General features: G+C 39.4%; 1 protein-coding gene across 1 annotated transcript in view; it reads left to right on the forward strand.

The window, feature by feature from the left end:
• Positions 1 to 23,309, forward strand: part of ADAMTS12 (ADAM metallopeptidase with thrombospondin type 1 motif 12) — a 399,145-nt gene that overhangs the window by 347,008 nt on the left and 28,828 nt on the right. Inside the window, 2 exon segments of the mRNA XM_082622837.1 lie at positions 7,971 to 8,114; positions 19,233 to 19,392. Of these exon segments, the coding sequence (XP_082478963.1) occupies positions 7,971 to 8,114; positions 19,233 to 19,392 (304 nt within the window).

Here is a 23,309-nt window from a genome sequence, read left to right on the forward strand (position 1 = left end):
AAAGAAGAGGGAAAGAAAGAATGCAGCATATTTTGAGTGTGTCCATACATTGGACCCTTTACCTACAATACTTGTTTTAATTATCACAACAACCTGGATGATAGGCCTTATTAATTCCACTTTATAGGTGAAGAAATTGAGACTCAGAGGTTAAGAAGCGTACATGAGGTCACACAACTAGAAAATAAATGGTGGAGTATTAAATTCAAGCTTAAGGCTGCCTCTGATGTCTGTACTCTTTCTACTGTAGAATTTAGTCCAGTGGACATGGAGCAAAGAGCGAACTGAGGAGAAAGAGTGAGTCAATAAGTATTTTCAGGGAAACGTACCACATGCCAAGGAAGGGAAGATAAAGAACCACAAGTGTAGGATACAGAATTAGTGTTCAACCCTGGAAGACTGAGCCCCCTCAAGCTTCTTACTGTCTGCTGGGTCAAGCAGCCATGTTGATTACTGAGGCCCTGGGTCAATACCTGGTGTTTTCTGGGGCAAGAACCACCACTGTCCCCTCTTCTGCTTCCTTCCCTGTCCAGCTCTGAAGGACATAAATTACCTTCTACTCCCATGCTCTGAACTTAGGCCTCCATGTTTGCTGAGTCTGGTGACAGCTTCCAGAATCCTGGAATTTGCAGAGGTGCTTAGATTGCCTTGTCAGAGAAATTGCATTTGCAAGTTATCCAAGATGAGCAATCATATATGCTCTCTGGTTGTGAGAAAGATGTATTCTATATGCTTCCTCAGTAGCTTCTGGGAGCCCAATCATGAACCTGTTTCCTGAAGGCCTCCCAACACCCTCCTTTCTAAATTGCTCTGTTCTGAGCAAACCACAAATTTGGAAGACTTCCCTCTGAAGGAGCAGTAAAGACAGAAAATGCTGAAGTTGATTGAACATTTTCCTGGGAATGTTGAGGGACTATTAGGGACTGGGCACTAGGTGCTTCCCCTGAGCCATCATGATGATGTTCTGTCTGTACATACTGTCTAATGGATGCCTTCATGGGAATGTTCTGGGGTCTTGCAGTGAATGTCAGCCAGCCCAGACTACTTGCAATGGAAGATGCATTTCAACTGTAGAAATGTCTCCACTTGTTCTCAAACTTTAGCATGTTTCAGCGTCACCTGCAGGGTTTGTCAGCACACAGATGTCTGGACCTCATGCCCACAGTGTCCAGTTCAGAGGTCTGGGGTAGGGCCTGAAGTTTCGCATTTCTAACAAGTACCCAGAGATGCTGAAGTTGCTGCTTTGGGGACCACACTTTAAGAACCACTAGTTTATACCTTCTTTATCCCCCCTTTCCTGGAGGTTACTTGGCTAGGTGGCCCTTGATCTATATGCACAGGTGTAGGTATGCAACAGGATCCCAAATGTAGAATTCCTCTCCCTCCCTCCTCATATAGGGTTAAAAACAGTGAATAAGTGGGAAAAGATCCATGTTGGAATACTGTGAAAGCAATAGATTAGTTCTTTTATTGAGCAGAAAATGTTAATTGTATATAATTTCCCTGTTTTCTATGGTTACCATCACACATGCAGTGCCTGTCGTGATAGGCATGATATTGGCAATCATAATTGTTTTGTTGTTGTTACCATGTCATAATTAAGATTTTTCAAAGTACTAAGATCTTTCAAAGTACTTTTCAAGTACTCAAAAGCATTCTTCAAAGATTCTTGGTGAATTATTTACTTTCCTCTTAGAAACCTCAGGAAAATGAGACAATACAACTTAGGAAATTATTCTAGTGAGCAAAAACTTGACATGTTTTAGAATTATATCCCTCAGGGATCCAACTTGTCATCTCGAACTTATTTTGTGAGCATTACAGCCAGTTCATCAGACCCTTAGAAAACCTATCAACATCACTATTCCAAAGATGGACAAATTTAATTCTAAAGCTCTATGTAGTGGGGGAAGAAGGTTGAATCCTGTTTTAATAGATGAACAAAATTGCATTGTAGAATTATGCTCTCCATTAGGGCTGTCAGAACTAATCAGAATAAAAACATCTACATTTTACATTTTGGTTTCTAGACCAGAATTCCTTCCATTTGACATACTGAACTATTTAGCATCTTCTGATTTTTTTCCCCTCCTCTTATCCCCAGAATTTCCTTTATCAGTCTCCTTTCTTTAAGCCTTGTTTCACCACTGTTTTTGTTTCTGTTATTGCCTTTTGGCTTAAACAACAAAAATATTTTTTTTCTCACAGTTCTAGAGGCTAAAAGTCTGAGATCAAGGTGTTGGCAGGATTGGTTTCTTCAGAGTCCTCTCTCCTTGGTTTGTAGATGGCTGTCTTCTCCTTTGTCTTCTGTCGTTTTCCCTCCATGTGTGTCTGTGTCCTAATCTCCTCTTCCTGTAAGTACACCAGTCATAATGGGTTAGGGTCCTGCCTAATGACATCATTTTACTTTCGTTACCTGTTTAAAGACTCTTCCTCCAAATACATCACATTCTGAGGTACTGGGGGGTTAAGACTTCAACATACAAATTTGGGGGGAACACAACTTAGCCCATAACAAGCATAGCAAAGATACTAGCAGGGTATGTATCTTTGCAGTGTGAAAGGTTGAATTTTGTTGTTGTTGTAGTGGTGGTCGTTTATTTAATGTGTTCTTAATAATCCACCCTAAATTCAGGTCTTGATGACTCTTTTTTTAACTTAAATATAGTTGACATACAATAATACGTAAATTTCAGGTGTACTCTATGATGCTTTGACTTTTGCATACATTATGAAATGATCGTCACACTCTAGTAACCATCTGTCCCCATAATAAGTTATTTCAATATTATTGATTATATTCCTTATGTTGTATATTACATCCCCATGACGTATTTATTATACATCAGGAGGTTTGTACCTCTTCATCCCCTTCACCTATTTTCCCCCCTACCCCACAGCTCTACCTTCTGGCAAACACCAGAATTTGTTCTCTGTATCTATGTGTCTCTTTTCATTTTGTTTTGTCTGTTTGTTTTGTTTTTACATTCCACATGTAAGTGAGATCATGCGGTATTTGTCTTTCTTTGTCTGACTTATTTCACTTATATATCAATCCATGTTGTCCTAGGTGGCAAGATTTTATTTTTTATGGCTGAGTAGTATTCCATTTTGTGTGTGTGTGTACACGCACACACCACGTCTTCTTTATCCATTCATCTATCAATGGACACTTACATTGCTTCCATATCTTCTGTTATAAATAATGTTGCAGTGAATATTGAGGTGCATATATCTCTTTGAATTGGTATTTGTTTTCTTCAGTAAATACCCAAGAGTGAAATTGCTGGATCATATGGCAGTTCTATTTTTAATTCTTGGAGGAACCTCCATACAGTTTTCCATAATGACTACCCCAATTTAAATTCCCACCAACAGGGCACAGGGGTTCCCTTTTCTCCACATCCTGGCCAAGATTTGTTATTTGTTGTCTTTTTTGAAGATAGCCATTCTGACAGCTGTGAGGTGATAACTCATTGTGGTTTTGATTTGCATTTCCCTGATAATTATTGATGCTGAGCATCTTTCCACATTGCTGTTTGCCATCTGTATGTCTTCTTTGGAAAAAATTCTATTTGGGTCCTCTGCCCACTTTTTAATCACGTTGTATGTTTTTTGATGTTGACTTATATGAGTTCTTTGTATATTTTGTATATTAATCCCTTATCAAATATATTGTTTGAAAATAGATTCTCCCATTCAGTAGGCAGCCTTTTCATTTTGTTGATATTTTACTTCACTGTGCAAAAGCTTTTTGGTTTGATATATTCCCATTTGTTTATTTTTGCTTTTCTTTCTGTTGCCTGAAGAGACAGATCAAAAAATATATATATATAGCTAAAACCAATGTCAAAGAGTGTATCTACAGCCTATGTTTTCTTCAAGAAGTTTTATAGTTTCAGGTCTTACATTTAAATCTTTAATCCATTTTCAGTTCATTTTTGTATATGGTGTGAAAAAGTAGTCCAGTTTTTCCAACACCTTTTATTGAAAAGGCTGTCTAGTCCCCATTGTATATTCTTGCCACCTTTGTCATAGATTAGTTGACCATATAAGTATGGGTTTATTTCTGGACTCTCTATCCTCTTACATAGAACTGTGTCTGTTTTTGTGCCAGTACTATACTGTTTTGATTACCATAGCCTTGTAGTATAGTTGGAAATCAGGGCATGTGACACCTCCACCTTTCTTCTTTCTCAGGATTGTTTTGCCTATTTGAGGTCTTTTGTGTTTCCATACAAATTTAAGAATTATTTGTTCTAGTTCTGTGAAAAATGTCATTGGTATTTTGATAGGGATTGCACTGAATCTGTAGTTTCCTTGGGTAGTATAGTCATTTTAACTATATTAATTCTTCCAACCCATGAGCACAGTGTATCTTTCCAGTTGTTTGTGTTATCTTCAGTTGCTTTCTTCAGTGTCTTATAGTTTTCCAAGTACAAGTCTTTTACCTCCTTGGTTAGATTTATTCCTTGGTATTTTATTCTTTTTGATATAGTTGTAAATTGGATTGTTCCTTAATTTCTCTTCCTACTAGTTCATTTTTAGTTACAGAAATGCAACAGATTTCTGTATATTTATTTTATATCCTGCAACTTTATCAAATTCATTGATGAGCTCTAGTAGTTTTTTGGTGGCATCTTTAGGATTCTCTATGTATAGTATCATGTCATCTGCAAACAGTGACAGTTTTACTTCTTCCTTTCCAATATGGATTCCTCTTATTTTCTTGTCTGATTGTTGTGGCTAGGACTTCCAATACTATGTTGAATAAAAGTGACAAGAGTGGGCATCCTTGTCTTATTCCTGATCTTAGGGGAAATGGTTACAGCTTTTTACTGTTGAGTATGATGTTCGCTATAGGTTTGTCATATACGGCCTTTATTATGTTGAGGTATGTTCCCTGTACCCACTTTGTTGACAGTTTTTATTATAAATGGGTCTTGAACTTTGTGAAAAGCTTTTTCTGCATCTCTTGATGTGATCATGATTATTTTTATTCAGTTTGTTAATGTGGTGTATCACACTGATTGATTTTGAATCAAAAACAATCCTTTTATCCCTGGGATAAATCCCACTTGATCATGGTGTATGATCATTTTAATGTATCATTAGATTTTTTTAAAAAATATTTTTTGGGAATTTTTGCATCTATGTTGATCAGTGATATTAGTCTGTAATTTTCTTTCTTTTTTTAAATTTAACTTCTTTATTGGAGTATAATTGCTTTACAATGGTGTGTTAGTTTCTGCTGTATAACAAAGTGAATCAACTATACATATACATATATCCCCATATCTCCTCCCTCTTGCATCTCCCTCCCACCCTTCCTATCCCACCCTTCTTTGTGGTCACAAAGCACCGAGCTGATCTCCCTGTCTACGCAGCTGCTTTCCACTAGCTATCTATTTTACATTTGGTAGTATTTATAAGTCCATGCCACTCTCTCACATCGTCCCAGCTTACCCTTCTCCCTCCACGTCTCCTCAAGTCCATTCTCTACGTCTGCATTTTTATTCCTGTCCTGCCCCTAGGTTCTTTAGAACCATTTTTTTAAGTTCCATATATATATATGTTAACATACAGTATTTATTTTTCTCTTTCTGACTTACTTCACTCTGTATGACAGACTCTAGGTCCATCCACCTCACTACAAATAACTCAATTTCATTTCTTTTTATGGCTGAGTAATATTCCATTATATATATGTGCCACATCTTCTTTATCCATTCATCTGTCGATGGACACTTAGGTTGCTTCCATATCCTGGCTATTGTAAAGAGAGCTGCAAGGAACATTGTGGTACATGACTCTTTTTGAATTATGGTTTTCTCAGGGTATATGCCCAGTAGTGGGATTGCTGGGTAGTATGATAGTTCTATTTGTAGTTTTTTAAGGAACCTCCATAGTGTTCTCCATAGTGGCTGTATCAATTTACATTCCCACCAACAGTGCAAGAGGGTTCCCTTTTCTGCACATCCTCTCAAGCATTTACTGTTTGTAGTTTTTTTTTTTTTTTCAGTACGTGGGCCTCTCACTGTTGTGGCCTCTCCCATTGTGGAGCACAGGCTCTGGACGCATAGGCTCAGCAGCCATTGTTCACAGGCCTAGCCACTCCATGGCATGTGGGATCTTCCCAGACCACGGCACGAACCCATGTCCCCTGCATCAGCAGGTGGACTCTCAACCACTGTGCCACTAGGGAAGCCCATGTTTGTAGATTTTTTGATGATGGCCATTCTGAGTAGTGTGAGGTGATACCTCATTGTAGTTTTGATTTGCATTTCTCAGAGGTCTCTTAACCTATCCTCATTTTAAAAAATTCTTTCCTTATTCTGTTCAGCTTGGGTGATTTCCACTCCTCTTCCAGTTCACTGATATGTTCCTCTGTATAATCTAATCTACTGTTGATTCTTTCTAATGTACTTTATATCTCAGTTATTGTAGTCTTTACCTCTGTCTGGTCCTTCTTTATATTTTCTAACTCTTTGTTGAAATTCTCACCTTATTCATTTATTCTTCTCCTGAGTTTGTTGAGCATTTTTATGATCTTTACCTTGAACTCTTTATGAGGTAGATTGCTTACCTCCACTTCATTTAGTTCTTTTTCTGAGATTTTGTTTTGTTCCTTAATTTGGAACATATTCCTCTGACTCCTCATTTTGCCTAATTCTCTGTGTTTATTTCTATGTATTAGGTAGGTTGGTTACGTTTCCCAGTCTTACAGAAGTGGCCTTATGTACAATATGTCCAGTGGGGCAAGAGCACACTCACCTCTGGTCACTAGAGCTGTGTGCTCTAGGGGTGCCCCCTATGTGGGCTGCATGGGCCCTTCTATTGTGGTGGGATTGACTACTGTAGGAGCTCTGGTAGGTGGGCTTTTTCCTGATATGGTTGATTCCTAGGCCCTGCCTCATCTGGTGGCTGCTGGCATGCTGATGGGAAGGGCCAGCTCATAACATGGCTAGCTGCATGGTCTGGTGATCTTGGTGCTATTGTTGGCCCACTGGTGGGTGGGGCAGTGTTCCAGTGCAGGTGGCAGTGGGCCCTGTGGGGTCCGGGTCTGGAGCTCACCTGCTGATGGAAGGGCTGAGTCCTGGGGCTTATTTCACCTTTGTCATTTGAAATGACAGAGCGGTCATTGTAAGGAACCTGGCACAAATGTTCCAGATTCCAATAGACATATTCTTAGTAACAGTGTACACAGCAAAAATAATAGTAAAAGCATTTAAAGAAAATATAATTCTATTGAGTTTTTCTGTCTTTTCTTGAGTTCTTTATTTAAAAATTAATTATAGCTGTTTTGGCAATCTAAATTCTTTATTCTAGCATACTTTGATGAAAAACATCTAAATACACATGATTGTGAATTCAGACAGACACTAGGAACATGTTTTGGTGATTATACGAAGCTACCTAGATTTGGAGTTAATATAGCTGGTCCTAACTGTTGCTACCAACTTTGTGATGTACTGCAATAAGGTATGCCTTATCTCAAGTAATGCTGAACCAGTGATTACCAAACTGATTTTTTAATCCCCACGTGAAATATTCAGTAATCATGAATATTTGTTCAGTAATCATAGGAATTTCTGCTCTAAAGATAGGTTATATTTTATACTATATACATGTATATCTTTGTAACTTAATAATATGACATAGAAAAAATAATGCTTGTTCCAGACTTACCTGAAACATTCATTTTTTTTATTTCCAAACTGAAAAAGGAACACTCTTACTAAATAATTAGGGGGGAATGGGTTGACATACAGGGTGTGGAACTAGAGATGAACTGTCAAGTATTTTTTCTAAATAAAGTAAATATTTATTCAGCATCTACTGAATATTCACATCTGCCAGGAGCTGTGTCAGGCACTGAAGACACAGTGAAAAAAGACACGTCCCTACCCTTTATCTCTGAAAATGACACCATGTGATTTTTACCTGACTTTGTCCCTGTTGTGGACCAGTGTTCCAGGTCATGTGGAGGCGGAATTCAGAAGAGAGGAGTGACTTGTCCAGGAGGCCTGTGTGACTGGATGATAAGGCCCACATCCATTGAACCCTGCAATGGGCACCCTTGCTGTCACTGGGCCACTGGGAACTGGGACCTGGTAAGAGTCAGTTATAATCTCTTTCATTTATTTTTTAAAAATAGCATTTGTTTCCTTTTGATTTTAAAAGTCATATATAATCCCTGTAAATGTTAAATGTATACACTGATTTAAAGTGTGTTTCTATATATTTCAGTTCTGTATTTTACTTTTCTTTTCTCTAATACCTCTAAGTCTGCTAAAACTTGACCCATGGCTGACATGGTGGTCAGTGTTAACTGTCCTGAGTTCAGAAGATAAAAAGATCAAATACTTTCAAAAGAGAAAAGATCAAATACCGAAAACTAGCCCAAAGGCACAAAGCCTAAGGAAAAGTGATTTGGGGTCCTAACATCTTGGATCCTCTGGCTTTTTGCAGAGCAAATAGGAGTTGCATGTGCCCTGAAGCTTGAGGCTTAGCATGATTTAGTGAATTTCAGGTCTCTTGTCAACCTGCAGATTATCAGTTTGCTAGATGGCCAGAATGTTTGATGGAAGGACAAATGAAATATTTAAATTGTAAATGAGAGAAAGATTTATGATTCTTACAAAGTTTATTGTAGAAATAAGACTATCAGTGACACTGAAAATAAAAAAAATTCTTCCACACACAGATTCTTCCATTACTCTGACTTATTGTATTCTAGGTTCTCTAGAAAATAAAGCTGAGGCAAAATCTAATACTTTATAAGGAAATACAATGTCAGGGAATCAGGAGTGATGGAAAAGAGGAAGGAGGCAGGGAAGGAGGAGAATCAAGTATGAGGTGGTGCATTACCAGGCTGACCATTTTTCCTAACTGACCACTGCTTGGTGTCAAGAGCAACTGATTGTCTGCTCTGGAAAGAAGGTCTTTTTTGGCATCTCCTGCTGTGAAGCACAGGTTCCGGACGTGCAGGCTCAACGGCCATGGCCCACGGGCCCAGCCGCTCCACGGCACGCGGGATCCTCCCGGACCGGGGCACAAACCCGTGTCCCCTGCATTGGCAGGCGGACTCCCAACCACTGCACCACCAGGGAAGCCCGAAAGAAGGTCTTTTAAAAGCTGGTTGAACTACTGTCTCTTGGAACAGTTTGTCCAGAGGCAGGAAGAGAGGAGATTATCTACCGGCTCCTATCTCCCAGGATTGTGTAAAAAGTCTCCCCTTAGATGGGTAGCATCCCCCATTGTCCTGGGGTTATTTATGTGTGGGCAGGTCCCACTGTGTCTCACATCTCATTGGCAACAAGAAAATCCATTGTCAGGGTAAAAGACACACAGCAAGGGCATGCATGAGGTGCAGGCCAATGAGCTTCCATGAAGCTGGTTGCCACCTCAGCTGGGGCCCATCAAAGGCCAACATCTGGGAGACAGGTGAGCCAAGAGGATCTGATACACTAACCTCTCAACTATTAATATTTTTTAAAGTAACTTGTTCCTGTGTAAGTATATTTTGATGGTTATAATTATAACAGACGCTAATGCAGTGTTTTACCAAACATAATGTCCCAAGATATTTTTAGGTTGCTATGTTCTTAGCAATTGTCATTGTTATAGTTGTGTAGTTTTACCTGCATAGCCATGATCAATTTGGATGCTGGCAGGTACTTTTTTTTTTAATTTATTTTTGGCTGTGTTGGGTCTTTGTTGCTGCACGTGGGCTTTCTCTAGTTGCGGCTAGCAGGGGCTACTCTTCATTGTGGTGCACGGTCTTCTCATTGCGGTGGCTTCTCTTGTTGTGGAGCACAGGCTCTAGGTGCGCAGGCTTTAGTAGTTGTGGGACGTAGGCTCAGCAGTTGTGGTTCATGGGCTCTAGAACAGAGGCTCAGTAGTTGTGGCGCATGGGCTTAGTTGCTCCGCGGCATGTGAGATCTTCCCAGACCAGGGCTCGAACCCCTGTCCCCTGCATTAGCAGGCAGATTCTTAACCACTGCACCACCAGGAAAGTCCCGTGACATGTACTCTTAAAAAAGGCTCCTGCTGGTGCATCCAACTCAAGGTTGTATTGGTCTCTTCCCAAATCCAGGAAGAACAAGATGACTCGTTATTGCTAAAGGAACATTGTACATTAATCAGTTAGCCTGCAACAAGTAAAAATTACATATTTTACTATTTTTATAGCTTAAAAAATGCCTAGTAGACAATGAAGAATGACATCAATCATTCCCTTAGACAGAACCCGTAGTATTTTCTATGAATGCCCTATATTAATTGGCATCTAATGCTGATTCATGATGAATTGCCAAAGGAGATTCTGGTGTCTGGGCAAGCTTCTGGTTATACATTCTACTAAGCTGTCTGCCAGGTCCAGGACCAGTTTTCACCCTACCCCCATGGGTCATGTGAACAACAGAAAACAATGTCATACAGTTGTATTATTTTTCATATGAAGAAAATTTAATTTATAGTTAGGCATCTTACAATATCTCCCTTGGAAATATACTTTATTTCCTATTTATTGGAGGTTCAGTTATTTCTAAAACCAATTTTCCTCATCCATCTTTGATTTCACAACCTGAAAAAATTGTCCTCAACAGATAAAGATGTGTTTCAGGATTAGGCTTTTCATAAATACCCTGGAGCCCTGTGTAACAATTATAAGCATCACTAATCAATCAAATGTGACCATCAGAAAAGAAAATTTGATATACTTTGAACTGTCATGAGAATGCTATAAATTTGGGCCCATTCAGGGGAGAAAAATCCTATAGATTAAAAACTACAGATAAACATTTTTAAGTGTCACTGTCAACTCCCCGAGGCTCTAGTACCTTATCATTCATTGCAAAGGAAATTTGGATAATGCAGTTCTCTTTCTGGCAAGAATGATGATGATATCCCAGTAAATATGACAGTAATAATGATGTGTGAAACATAAGCTCTCAGGGTACACAATGAGAAGAGGAAATTGTCAAAAACATTCCCATTTTCCTGTAAGAATACAGGCTGCTCCTCATTTTGACATTTAGGTAATGTCAGTGTTAGGTAACACTGAGGTTGTAACTTGTGAAGTTTTGTGTAGTTGTTCTTTAGCCAGATTTCCAGTGCATTTCTTTGGTTATAATCATCTGTATGAAGTTAGAATAGGAAGTATTAAAATCAGTGAGAAATTTAAAATCCATAGACTATCTGACCCAGTAATTCTACCTTTAATAATTTAACCCACAGATATACCACCAGATGTAATCCTAGATGACTATAAAGAATGTTCATTGCCACCTTGCTATAATAGCAATTCCTGAAAATAATCTAAATGTCCATTGATGGAGGAACTGGATAATTTATTAATTTATTATAGTACTGCCCTTTTAAGAATGAGGTAGACCTGTATTTCTGAGATGTAAAAGTTTCCAACAGCAGAAGTACAGAATTTCCTTAGAGGGAGGTAGAAGTAGCAGTCTCTTGGAGGTGGAGATGAGTTAAAGTTTCCTTGGAAGAGCCATGTACTACTAATTCATCAGTTGTGCATATCAAAAAATAGGGGACAGTGGAGGTGGCTCCACCTACCAAGCCAGACTTTAGGATTGTCCTTGACCTCCTTACCTATTATTAAGAGAAAAGGAGAAGTTACCAGAGTTCAAGTAAGACATATGGATGGATCGAATATATACATTTGCCTCTGTTCCCCAAACTCCATTAAACAGCCAGAAGAAGGAAAAAAAAAAAACAGCTAAAAGTGGCACAAACCCACGAAGACAGAGAAGAGGACAGGAGACAACAGCAAAGTGATGGGGTCAGTACACTTTTGGAAGATAGAAGTAGATAGCCAGCTGTGTCCTGGGTTTAAGAGGTGGCTTTACTTTCGAATGTAAAACTGACTGTGCCTTAGCATCACCCTGGGGCAGCTGGTGGTGTCCAGCAGAATGAATGTCTGCTCCAGATTTAGATGCCTATTTGGGCTTTTATTTGGTTTGGGGTATTCCTGTCTTCTGCTCTGCAAGTTGGGGGAGCAAAGCTAGTGTCCCAGGAGACTTGTGCCACGGCTTGTTTGCAGTTTACACAAACTTGTTCACATTAAAGCTCCAAGCAGAATCTGATTGGCAAACTCCAGCTGCAGCATATGGAACTTCTAGATGTTCACTACCTTGAATGAGTGTCAGTGCCACTGAACCATGGGGGAGAGGAGTCGAGGGGCGGAGCCATGCTCTCCCTCTTCCTGGGAGAGCGATGGTCTAAGCCAAGGGCCGGTGAGCTTGGGGCCTTCCTCTCCTCACTCCTGCAGGAAGGGGGCAGTTAGGACCCCTCTTAAGCAGTCTTCTCTTTCTAACCACTAAATTGGTTTCCTTTTTCATCCAAAAGTTGAAACTCCCCCAAATGTGCTGTAGAAGCCAAATCTGAATTCTGAGATTTTGAAATATCTTAAACCACGAGAGAAAGTCTAGTTCTGTCCCACCTCTGATCAGCAGGCCATCTGTCCGTTCTTCTCCTCTGAGTCAGACAGCTCTAGCAAGCAAGGTTACTTGGCTAGTTCCTAATGCACTGATGGGAGCCATCCCATTAAGGACGACTTCTACTCAAAACATGACCCTCTGGACATCAGATGCCTCATTTAGCAGGAAAAGGCATTGATTGGATATATTTAGGTGACTGCAGGCTTTTGTGGTTGTAGAGTCCTTGACCATAATGTTATATGTAATGGGAACTATCTTATAAACCTGAAAAAATAAAGTTTTTATTTTCTAAAAAAAAAAGGTATATACCCAAACTTACAATTGACTTCGTAGCATGTCAGAGAAAGCTAAAAACTGTCTATAGCAGAGATTTCCAGGTACATCTGAAGGCAGAGGTGAGGGTAAGGGAAAATGGGAGTTGGTTGAAAGTTTGTAAGAGAAGCAGTTGGATCTTTAGAAATTTTCCTACATCCCAACCATAGCCTGGAGGTCTTCTCTCTGATACCTTGGAATCAGGCATAGTTGATCAGGGCAAAAGGATTAACTGTCTCACCAGTGATTAAGTGATGACAATACACACAGTAAATAGTGTGATATCCCCCTCCCCAACTGAGCTCCACAAAGGCAGGGGACCAGCTTAGCCTCAAGAGGAAAAAAACTACATAAGAGACCTCTTCCTTCTCACCTTATATAAAGCCATGTCTCAACAACTGCCACACATGGAACATCCAGTCAGCTCACTGGTGCCTCATCTTAAATATACATAGATAGCGTAGGATTTCTGGACATTTGAGAAAACCTATCACACCAAGAACAAAATAACAAAATGAACAGAACAAAAGGAACTCCAAGGAATAGAGACCATGAAAGAAATGAAAGAACTCCTCATAAAATATATATAATTAGTCTCTTTAGAGAAATAAGAGACTATATCCATGAGCTAGCTTCTTATTAAAGGTATATAAAAAGCATATAAGGAGAATATAAGGAGAATTTAGAAATTTTTAGAATAGCAAAAGTGAAAATTCAAACATAAGATTGTGAAAATAATGTGAAGAAATCTCTCAAGAAAATCAGCACAAAGACAAACTGAGATAAAAGGTAAGGCAATTAGAGGATCAGGCCAGCAGGCACAACATCAAAATAATAAGATTTCAGAAAAGGAGGATGGATGGGATTGACATGTATACACTGATGTGTATAAAATTGATGACTAATAAGCTGCTGTATAAAAAAATAAACTAAAATTAAAAATTAAAAAAAAACGAATAAAAAAGGGAGGATGGAGATGGAATAGAAGTGAGGAAATTATCAAAGAAAACCATAATTCAAAAACAGTCATGTACCAAAATGTTCATTGCAGCTCTATTTACAATAGCCCGAAGATGGAAACAACCTAAGTGTCCATCATCGGATGAATGGATAAAGAAGATATGGCACATATATACAATGGAATATTACTCAGCCAGAAAAAGAAATGAAATTGAGCTATTTGTAATGAGGTGGATGGACCTAGAGTCTGTCATACAGAGTGAAGTAAGTCAGAAAGAGAAAGACAAATACCGTATGTTAACACATATATATGGAATTTAAGGGAAAAAATGTCATGAAGAACCTAGGGGTAAGACAGGAATAAAGACACAGATCTACTAGAGAATGGACTTGAGGATATGGGGAGGGGGAAGGGAAAGCTGTGACAAAGCGAGAGAGAGGCATGGACATATATACCCTACGAAACGTAAGGTAGGTAGCTAGTGGGAAGCAGCCGCATAACACAGGGAGATCAGCTCGGTGCTTTGTGACCGCCTGGAGGGGTGGGATAGGGAGGGTGGGAGGGAGGGAGATGCAAGAGGGAAGAGATATGGGAACATATGTATATGTATAACTGATTCACTTTGTTATAAAGCAGAAACTAACACAACATTGTAAAGCAATTATACTCCGATAAAAAAAAAGAATTAATACAAGAAAAATTTTCCAAAACTGAAGGACATGTGCCCCCATGTTCTTCATTAAATGCTATGAAAAAAGGAAAAAAAAGTCAGAGGAGAGGAATATCTGATTCTACAACACCCGAAAACAAATCTTATTTTACATGGTTGTTCCAAGAATTTAACTCAAGGATATTGCCTATGTACTTACAGTGCCTGACATATATTAATAGTAAGTGCAAGAAAATTATTAAAGGACTTCCCTGGTGACACAGTGGTTAAGAATCTGCCTGCCAATGCAGGGGGCGTGGGTTTGAGCCCTAGTCTGGGAAAAGCCCACATACCACAGAGCAACTAAGCCTGTGCACCACAACTACTGAGCCTGCACTCTACAGCCCATGAGCCACAGATACTGAGCCCATGCACCACAACTACTGAAGCCCTCATGCCTAGAGCCCATGCTCTACAACAAGAGAAGCCACAGCAATGAGAAGCCCATGGCACCGCAGCAAAGAGTAGCCCCTGCTCACCACAACTAGAGAAAGCCCATGTGCAGCAAAGACCTGATGCAGCCAAAACTAACTAAATAAATTTATTTTTTTAAAAAGAAAATTATTCAATTGAGATGCTTGCATTAGTTTGTACCAGTTTTAAATAATCAAATGGTTTCTTCATTTGATCTATGTTGGTTGAGTGATAGCAAGCAGTGAGTCCAGTCTTCATGTGTCTATTTTATAGCTTCTCACAGAGAGTCTTTACTGATCATCTGCTGAGCCCTGGGAATCAACTTTTCCAAACAGACCAGTTTAAGCTGAAGAGAAGCATCCAGGACTGAAAGAGGATAGTGCAGAGTTCAGTGTAGGGTGTGATCAATTCAGTTGCTCAGCAATCTTAGCTTAGAGCTAAGCCCCAACTAAGCCCCATCCCTATTTGGGGTGCTCAGTTCTGCACAAGGATCCCTTATTTTTATTGGATACAAAGAAGTGGAACTGAACATTAAGAGAGTTACCTTGTCTCTAAAACCCCAAACTCACAGCATTACCACAATTAACAAAACCCAAATCAGTAACCATGCTTCCTGCTTAATCCTCTAATTTAATACAACACAGATTCATGCATCTTCTCCATCACAAGTTATTTAAATTAGCTAATAAATGCACGGGCAGTGACCTCTCTGCTTATTTTTGTGCTTGGTTTGGAATTAGCTCTTCCATCTTTTTTGTTTGTTTGTTTTGTTTTTAATTTAATTTTTATTTTATATTGGAGTATAATTGATTTACAATGTTGTGTTAGTTCCAGGTGTCCAGCAAAGTGATTCAGTTATACATACACATATATCCATTCTTTTTCAGATTCTTTTCCCATATAGGTTATTACAGAATATTGAGTACAGTTCCCTGTGGGTCCTTGTTGACTATCTATTTTATATATAGAAGTGTGTATATGTTACTTCCAAGCTCCTAACATCCCTCCCCCCAACCTTTCCCCTTTGGTAACCATAAGTTTGTTTTCAAAGTCTGTGAGTCTGTTTCTGTTTCATAAATAAGTTCATTTGTATCACTTTTTTAGATTCTACATGTGATACCATGATATTTGTCTTTCTCTGTCTGACTTACCTCACTTAGTATGATAATCTCTAGGTCCATCCATGTGGCATTATTTCGTTCTTTTTTATGGATTAGTAATATTCCATTGTATATATGTACCACATCTTTTTTTTTTTAACCTTTTCTTTTTAAATTGGGGCATAGTTGTTTTACAATGTTGTGTTAGTTTCTACTGTACAGTGAAGTGGAGTTCCCTTTGCTATACAACAAGTTCTCATTAGTTATCTGTTTTATACATATTAGTGTATATATGTCAATCCCAATCTCCCAGTTGTCCCCACCTGCCCTTTCCCCACTTGGTGTCGATATGTTTGTTCTCTACATCTGTGTCTCTATTTCTGCCTTGCAAACCAGTTTGTACCATCTTTCTAGATTCCACATATATGCATTAATATTTGTTTTTCTCTTTCTGGCTTCACTGTGTATGACAATCTCTCGGTCCAACCATGTATCTACAAACGACCCAATTTCGTTCCTTTTTATAGCTGAGTAATATTCCATCGTATATATGTACAACATCTTCTTTATCCATTCGTCTGTTGATGGACATTTAGGTTGCTTCCATGACCTGGCTATTGTAAATAGTGCTGCAGTGAACACTGGGGTTCATGTGTCTGTTTGAATTATGGTTTTCTCAGGGTATATGGCCAATAGTGGGATTGCTGGGTCATATGGTAGTTCTATTTTTAGTTTTTTAAGGAACCTCCATACTGTTCCCCATAGTGGCTGTATCAATTTACATTCCCACCAATAGTGCAAGAGGGTCCCCTTTTCTCCACACCCTCTCCAGCATTTATTGTTTATAGATCTTTTGATCATGGCCATTCTGACTGGTGTGAGGTGATTCCTCACTGCAGTTTTGATTTGCATTTCTCTAATAATTAGTGATGTTGAGCATCTTTTCATGTGTTTTTTGGGCCATCTGTATGTCTTTGTTGAAGAAATGTCTATTTAGATCTTTGACCCATTTTTTGATTAAGGTTGTTTGTTGTTTTGATATTGAGCTGCATGAGCTGTTTGTATATTTTGGAGGTTAATCCCTTGTCAGTTATATTGTTTGCAAACTATTTTCTCCCATTCTGTGTGTTGTCTTTTGTTTTGTGTATGGTTTCCTTTGCTGTGCAAAAGCTTTTAAGTTTGATTAGGTACCATTTGTTTGTTTTTGTCTTTATCTTCATTACTCTAGGAGGTAGATACAAAAAGATATTGCAGGGACTTTTGTCAAAGTGTGTTCTGCCTATGTTTTCCTCTAAGAGTTTTATAGTGTCCAGTCTTACATCTAAGTCTTCAATCTATTTTGAGTTTTTGTGCAAGGTGTTATGGAGTATTCTAATTTCATTCTTTTATATGTAGCTGTCCAGTTTCCCCAGCACCACTTATTGAAGAGGCTATCTTTTCTCCATTGTATATTCTTGCCTGTAACAGCCTTGTTTAACAGAGGAAGAAAAAGAGATGTTGAATGAGATCCAGGACAATGTGTAGTGAGTGAAAAAGCCCAAGTCTCCTGAATTCTGGTCCAGTACCTCCAGTACCCTTTATCATATTATGGCTTGATTAATGTCACTTGTTCTTCCCTCTGTCCTCTGTGGCACACTTTTATTTACTCAGGATCAGTTGAGTAGTTATGTTCTTACTTTTCTTTTGTCCATATTCATGGAAAATTTGATATGAATTCACTGAATAAAATTACCTTTAGGTTTAATCAGAGTAATCTCTGACTTTATAAAACAGACATAAGGTTACATGCTGATTGCCTTGCTCTAGGCTTTATGAAGAGTAGAGTAAAATAAAGTAATGGGTGTTCAGAAGAATTTGATGTTTCTCCTCTTATCCTACATTGGAGTTTTATGGAAAACAGGGTTTGGTAACAATATTCTGAGTTTCAGTGGTGTCCAGTGTGGGTATTTTTTTAAGCCTAGTAATCTTGTTGACCAATAATATTTCAAATGGCAAATGGGATATTTAGGACTTGGATATTTTTCCAGAATTTACCATGCAGCAGTCTTTTTCAGCCAATCAATGGGTATTTACTGAATGGTCAGGCTGCATTAAGCACTCACCTACTTACCGTGCAGAACAAAGAAAGAGGAACTGGTTTCTGCCCTCTGGGAGATTTTGATTACATAAGACAGATGAGGCAAAAAGTAGTAAAACATGAAATAGAATGTAAACCATAGGAGTATATGTGGGTCACTATAGCCAAAAGGTGGAAGCAACCCAATGTCCATCAACAGATGAAAGGATAAAGAAAATGTGGTATCTACATACAATGGAATATTATCCCACCTTAAAGAGGAAATTCTGACACATGCTATAACATGGAGGAAACCTGGAGACATGATGCTAATTGAAAGAAGCAAGTCACAAAAGGACAAATATTGTATGATTCTACTTATATGAGGTACCTCCAATAGTCAAATAGACAAAAAATAGAATGGTGGTTGCCAGGGACTGGGGCAGGGTAGGTTGGGGGTACAGAGTTTCAGTTTGGAGAGATGAAAAACTCCTAGAGATGGATGGTGGTAATGATTACAGAACAATGTGAATGTATTTAAGGCACTGAACGGTATAGTGAAAAAATGCTTAAAATAGTAAATTTTATGTTTTATATATTTTATCACAATAAAAATTTTTTTAAGAGTGTATGCATATATAATAAATTCAGGCACATTTTCTTACATCCCCAGGATGGTTTCCCAGGCCAGAGAATCTCCCTTCTGCTTCCAGGCAGCCACATCATGACATTACATGAATCTTGTCTGTTAGGTGGCTTGAGGCCACACATGGTGCAGCTAGGTCCATTCCGAATTCCCTCTCCATTCCACCTTGCTTTTCCTCTCTCAGCTTTCCTTGTAGCTCTATCCCCTCTCCTCACATCTGACTCCCAGCCCCAAATCAAAACCAGTTCAGAGAAACGATTGCTGAGGCACCAGAGTCCAGATATGAATTTTTTTTCTATTTTGCTTGCAGTTCAATCTCTGTCCACATTCTTCAGAGAACCCAATTGTAAATTAAGCCTAATTCAGTTCACACAATCTATAATATAAACTCTTGCTAAATTCACATCTCCAAATTATTAGTGCCTTTATTCTATGACTCCTTCAAAAAGGCTTGTGATAATTGAGGCTTGCCCCTATCTGACAACCATGGGGTTAAAGCAGTTATGCTGGAGTTCTCCTGGTGATCCTGGGGGAGAATGCTGACTCTCTCCCTGTGCCCCTCTCTTCCAGTGCACTGCATCCTGTGGAGGTGGCTTTCAGAAGAGGACTGTCCATTGTGTTGCCTCAGAGAACAATAAAACTGAAGACCAGGACCGATGCCTGTGTGATCACGAACCCAGACCCCCAGAATTCCAAAAATGCAACCAGCAGGCCTGCAGGAAGAATGCTGGTAGGTGAATGGCTTTGCTCAAGGGCACAGAGCTTTTCATAAATAAGTTGTCCTGCATGACTTGATTTGTGGGTAGTTTTAATCCCCTTTTACAGAGCTAAGAATCTTAATGCTGAAGAGGCCAGCCAGCCCCCCTGGGAGCCATCTGTCTGATTCCGTGAAGTTCGACATTAATTCCTTGAGGGATTATCTCATCCATTTTCCTATCTCAAAGCACGTTTACACTGACTTCATCCCACACAAATGAGAATCACTTCCATTTTTTCAAAGATTTCTGAGAAATGCTCTAGCCTTTCTCAGGAACCCAGTCAAGTACTGAATGGACCTTTCTATCAATCTTGCACTGCTGTCTGAGGTCAGGTTCCATAGAAACAGACCCCGAGGTGCAAACTTGTGTGCAAGGGATTCATTCAAGAAGTGCTCCCAGGGAAGATAGCTAAGGGAGATGGAAACAAGACAGAAAAGGGAGGAAGCACAGCTGGGCTGCCATCTCAGGCACATTCCTAGCTTCAGCCTGCTCCCACAGTGAAGCTCCAGGGTGAAAGTTATATCTCAGAGTTGTCTGCTCTTGAGGCCAATGAGCTGAGCGTTCACATACACACACCTTTCAGCCACTGGCCAACAGCTATCCAGGGAAAGTGGATTTGCAGGTATTTAAGGCTCTCTACCAGTGGTAGTCTTTTTCCAAAGATTCTTAAGGATGAGAGGTAGTGAAACCTGCTGTTTATTAATCTGCTCCTACCTCCTTCCAAGCATTGAGGGATGACATTCGACAGAGACTGCTGTCAGAGTTAATACCCTGAGAATAGTTTCCCTGAGATTGTTTATTTACAAATCATGTATTTATTTAACAGATATTTGCTGAGCACTTACTTTGTGTTAAACATAATGTCAAACAAGGAACAAAATCACCAACCAGTGAGATACCAATCAGGGCGGTAAGGGTGTTATGACAGCACTTGGGAAGGGCATCATATGTACACTGGGGAGAGGAGGGAAGGCCTCCAGAGGAAGTGATGGATGAGTAGAGAGGTCAGGGGAGAGGTTCCAGGAGCGGCTTTCAGTGTCTGCAGTAAGCAGGAAGAAGATGATGTCATGGCATATAAGTCTAAATGCAGTACACAGTTCAAGGGGAGTTAGGGAACAGCAGGACTAGAGGGGTAAGCTGCAGCTAGAGGATAAAGAGCCTCATGAAGCAACGCTGATGAGTTTGGACTTTATCCCTAGGACAGAAGGGAGCCATTGCAGTATTCCAAACAGGGGAGTGATGATAAGAAAGTCATGCAGCCTGCACTGTGGAAGATAGAGAAAGGAACCAGTTCAGAGACTACAGCTGCACCCCAAGCAGGAGGTGTACGTGGCACGAACTAAGGCAGCAGAAGCACAGATAGAGAGAAGTGAGTGGATTCAAGAGCTGCTTAAAAGAGACACCTGACAGGACTTTGTGCCATGGAAAGAGGAGGGAGAACAAAGCCCAGATTTCCGACTTGGGCAGCTGAGTAGATGAGGCTACCATTCTGTGAGAGACGAAGCCCAGGAGTGGTTTTGGGAATGGGGAAAGGTAATGCATTCTGTTTGGGACATGTTTGTTGAGGAGTAGATAAATCATTTAGGTAGGAGTGGTCTGTGATTGGTTTTTACACAGGTGCAGAGCTCAGGAGAGAGGTGTGGGCTGGAAATCCTGAACACAGTGCACTGAGGGGAAAATGCTTCAGGTCTAATGATCACATGCAACTTCTTTCTGACCAACTTGCATTTGAGGCTGGCTATCATTGACCTTACTTGAACCTCCAAACAGAGCTACCTAGGGCTCATTTTCAGAGGTATTATTAAGTTTTAGCCTTCCAGACTCTTGCTACTCAGTGTGGTCCCTGGACTAGCTGCATTGGCATCACCTGGGAGCTTGTTAGAAATGCAGCATCTCAGGCCTCACCCCAGACCTACTGAATCAGAATCTGCATTTAAACAAGATTCCCAGGTGATTTGGATGCACGTTAAAGTTTGAGAAGCACCCTGTTCTATTTTTTTACATTTTATTGAAGTATAGTTGATTTACAATGCTGCATTAATTTATGCTGTACAGCAGTGATTCAGTTATACATTTACATATTATTTTTCATATTCTTTACCATCATGGTTTATCCCAGGATATTGAATATATTTCCCTGTGCTATGCAGTAGGACCTTGTTGTTTATCCATTCTATATATACTAGTTTGTGTCTGCTAACCCCAAACTCCCAATCCTTCCCTCCCCATCCCCCATCCCCCGTGGCAACCACAAGTCTGTTCTCTGTGTCTTTGAATCTGTATCTGTTTCATAGATAGGTTCATTGGTGTCATATTTTAGAATCCACATATAAGTGATATATGCTATTTGTCTTTCTCTTTCTGAATTACTTCACTTAGTGTGATAATCTATAGGTACCTCATTGTAGTTTTGATTTGTATTTCTCTAATAATTAGCAGTGATGATCATCTTTTCATGAGAAGCACCCTGTTCTAGACCAAGGGGTCAATTTGGGACATTTCCTTTCATGTCATCTCATCACATTCTTTGGTACCATGTTTCTAAAATGCTGAGAGTATAGAATCCTTCTAAACTGTGATGGCTTTTTTATAATTGAGGAAGAAACGCAGTCTTGGTTGACCATGCCTAGTGTTATTGTTTTTTGTCTTTGGCCGTACCACACAGCATGTGGGATCTTAGTTCCCTAACCAGGGATGGAACCCGTGTCCCCTGCAGTGGAATTGTGGAGTCTTAACAACTGGACCACCAGGGAAGTCTCTATTGGTTATTTTTAAATTATATGTACATTGCACTGCCCAGCAATAAGACATTTGAAGACAATTTTCAATCACCAAAATTGGGTTAAATGCATATCTGGTATTTTTTACATTGAAATCTCACACTGAAGAGATAATGACTAATGGTTAGCTGACAATGGATGTAAATAAAAATGAATTCCACTCACCAAAAATTATCAGGGCAACAAAAGTTAATTACAAGTTTCTCTCGAAGGCAGAGTCATGCTTACTCATATAGAAACAATAGGAAAGAGCAGCTGCAAGAAATTTCTTTTTTTTTGATTTTTTTTAACATCTTTATTGGAATATAATTGCTTTACAATGGTGTGTTAGTTTCTGCTTTATAACAAAGTGAATCAGCTATACATATACATATATTCCCGTATCTCTGACCTCTTGCATCTCCCTCCCATCCTCCCTATCCCACCCATCGAGGTGATCACAAAGCTGATATCCCTGTGCTATGAGGCTGCTTCCCACTACCTATCTCTTTTACATTTGGTAGTGTATATATGTCCATGCCACTCTCTTCATCCCAGCTTACCTTTCCCAGTTGTTTATCAAGAATTATAATTAGATGATACAGCCACTATGGAGAACAGGATGGAGGTTCCTTAAAAAACTAAAAACAGAACTACCATACGACCCAGCAATCCCACTACTGGGCATATACCCTGAGAAAACCATAATTCAAAAAGAGTCATGTATCACAATGTTCACTGCAGCACTATTTACAATAGCCAGGATATGGAAGCAACCTAAGTGTCCAACGACAGATGAATGGATAAAGAAGATGTGGCACATATATGCAATGGAATATTACTCAGCCATAAAAAGAAACAAAATTGAGTTATTTGTAGTGAGGTGGATGGACCTAGAGTCTGTCATACAGAGTGAAGTAAGTCAGAAAGAGAAAAATAAATACCATCTGCTAATGCATATATATGGAATCTAAAAAAAAATGGTTCTGAAGGGGCAGGACAAGAATAAAGATGCAGATGTAGAGAATGAAATTAAGAAATTTCTTGATTTAAAAAAAGCCAACCACCCACCCTGACCCCTGTACCCTCTAAAATGCTTTGAAAATAAGCCACTCAATGCCCAGATTCTT

This window comes from Mesoplodon mirus (genome assembly GCF_964341445.2).
Source record: "Mesoplodon mirus genome assembly, chromosome: 5".
Taxonomy (NCBI): Eukaryota; Metazoa; Chordata; class Mammalia; order Artiodactyla; family Ziphiidae; genus Mesoplodon; species Mesoplodon mirus.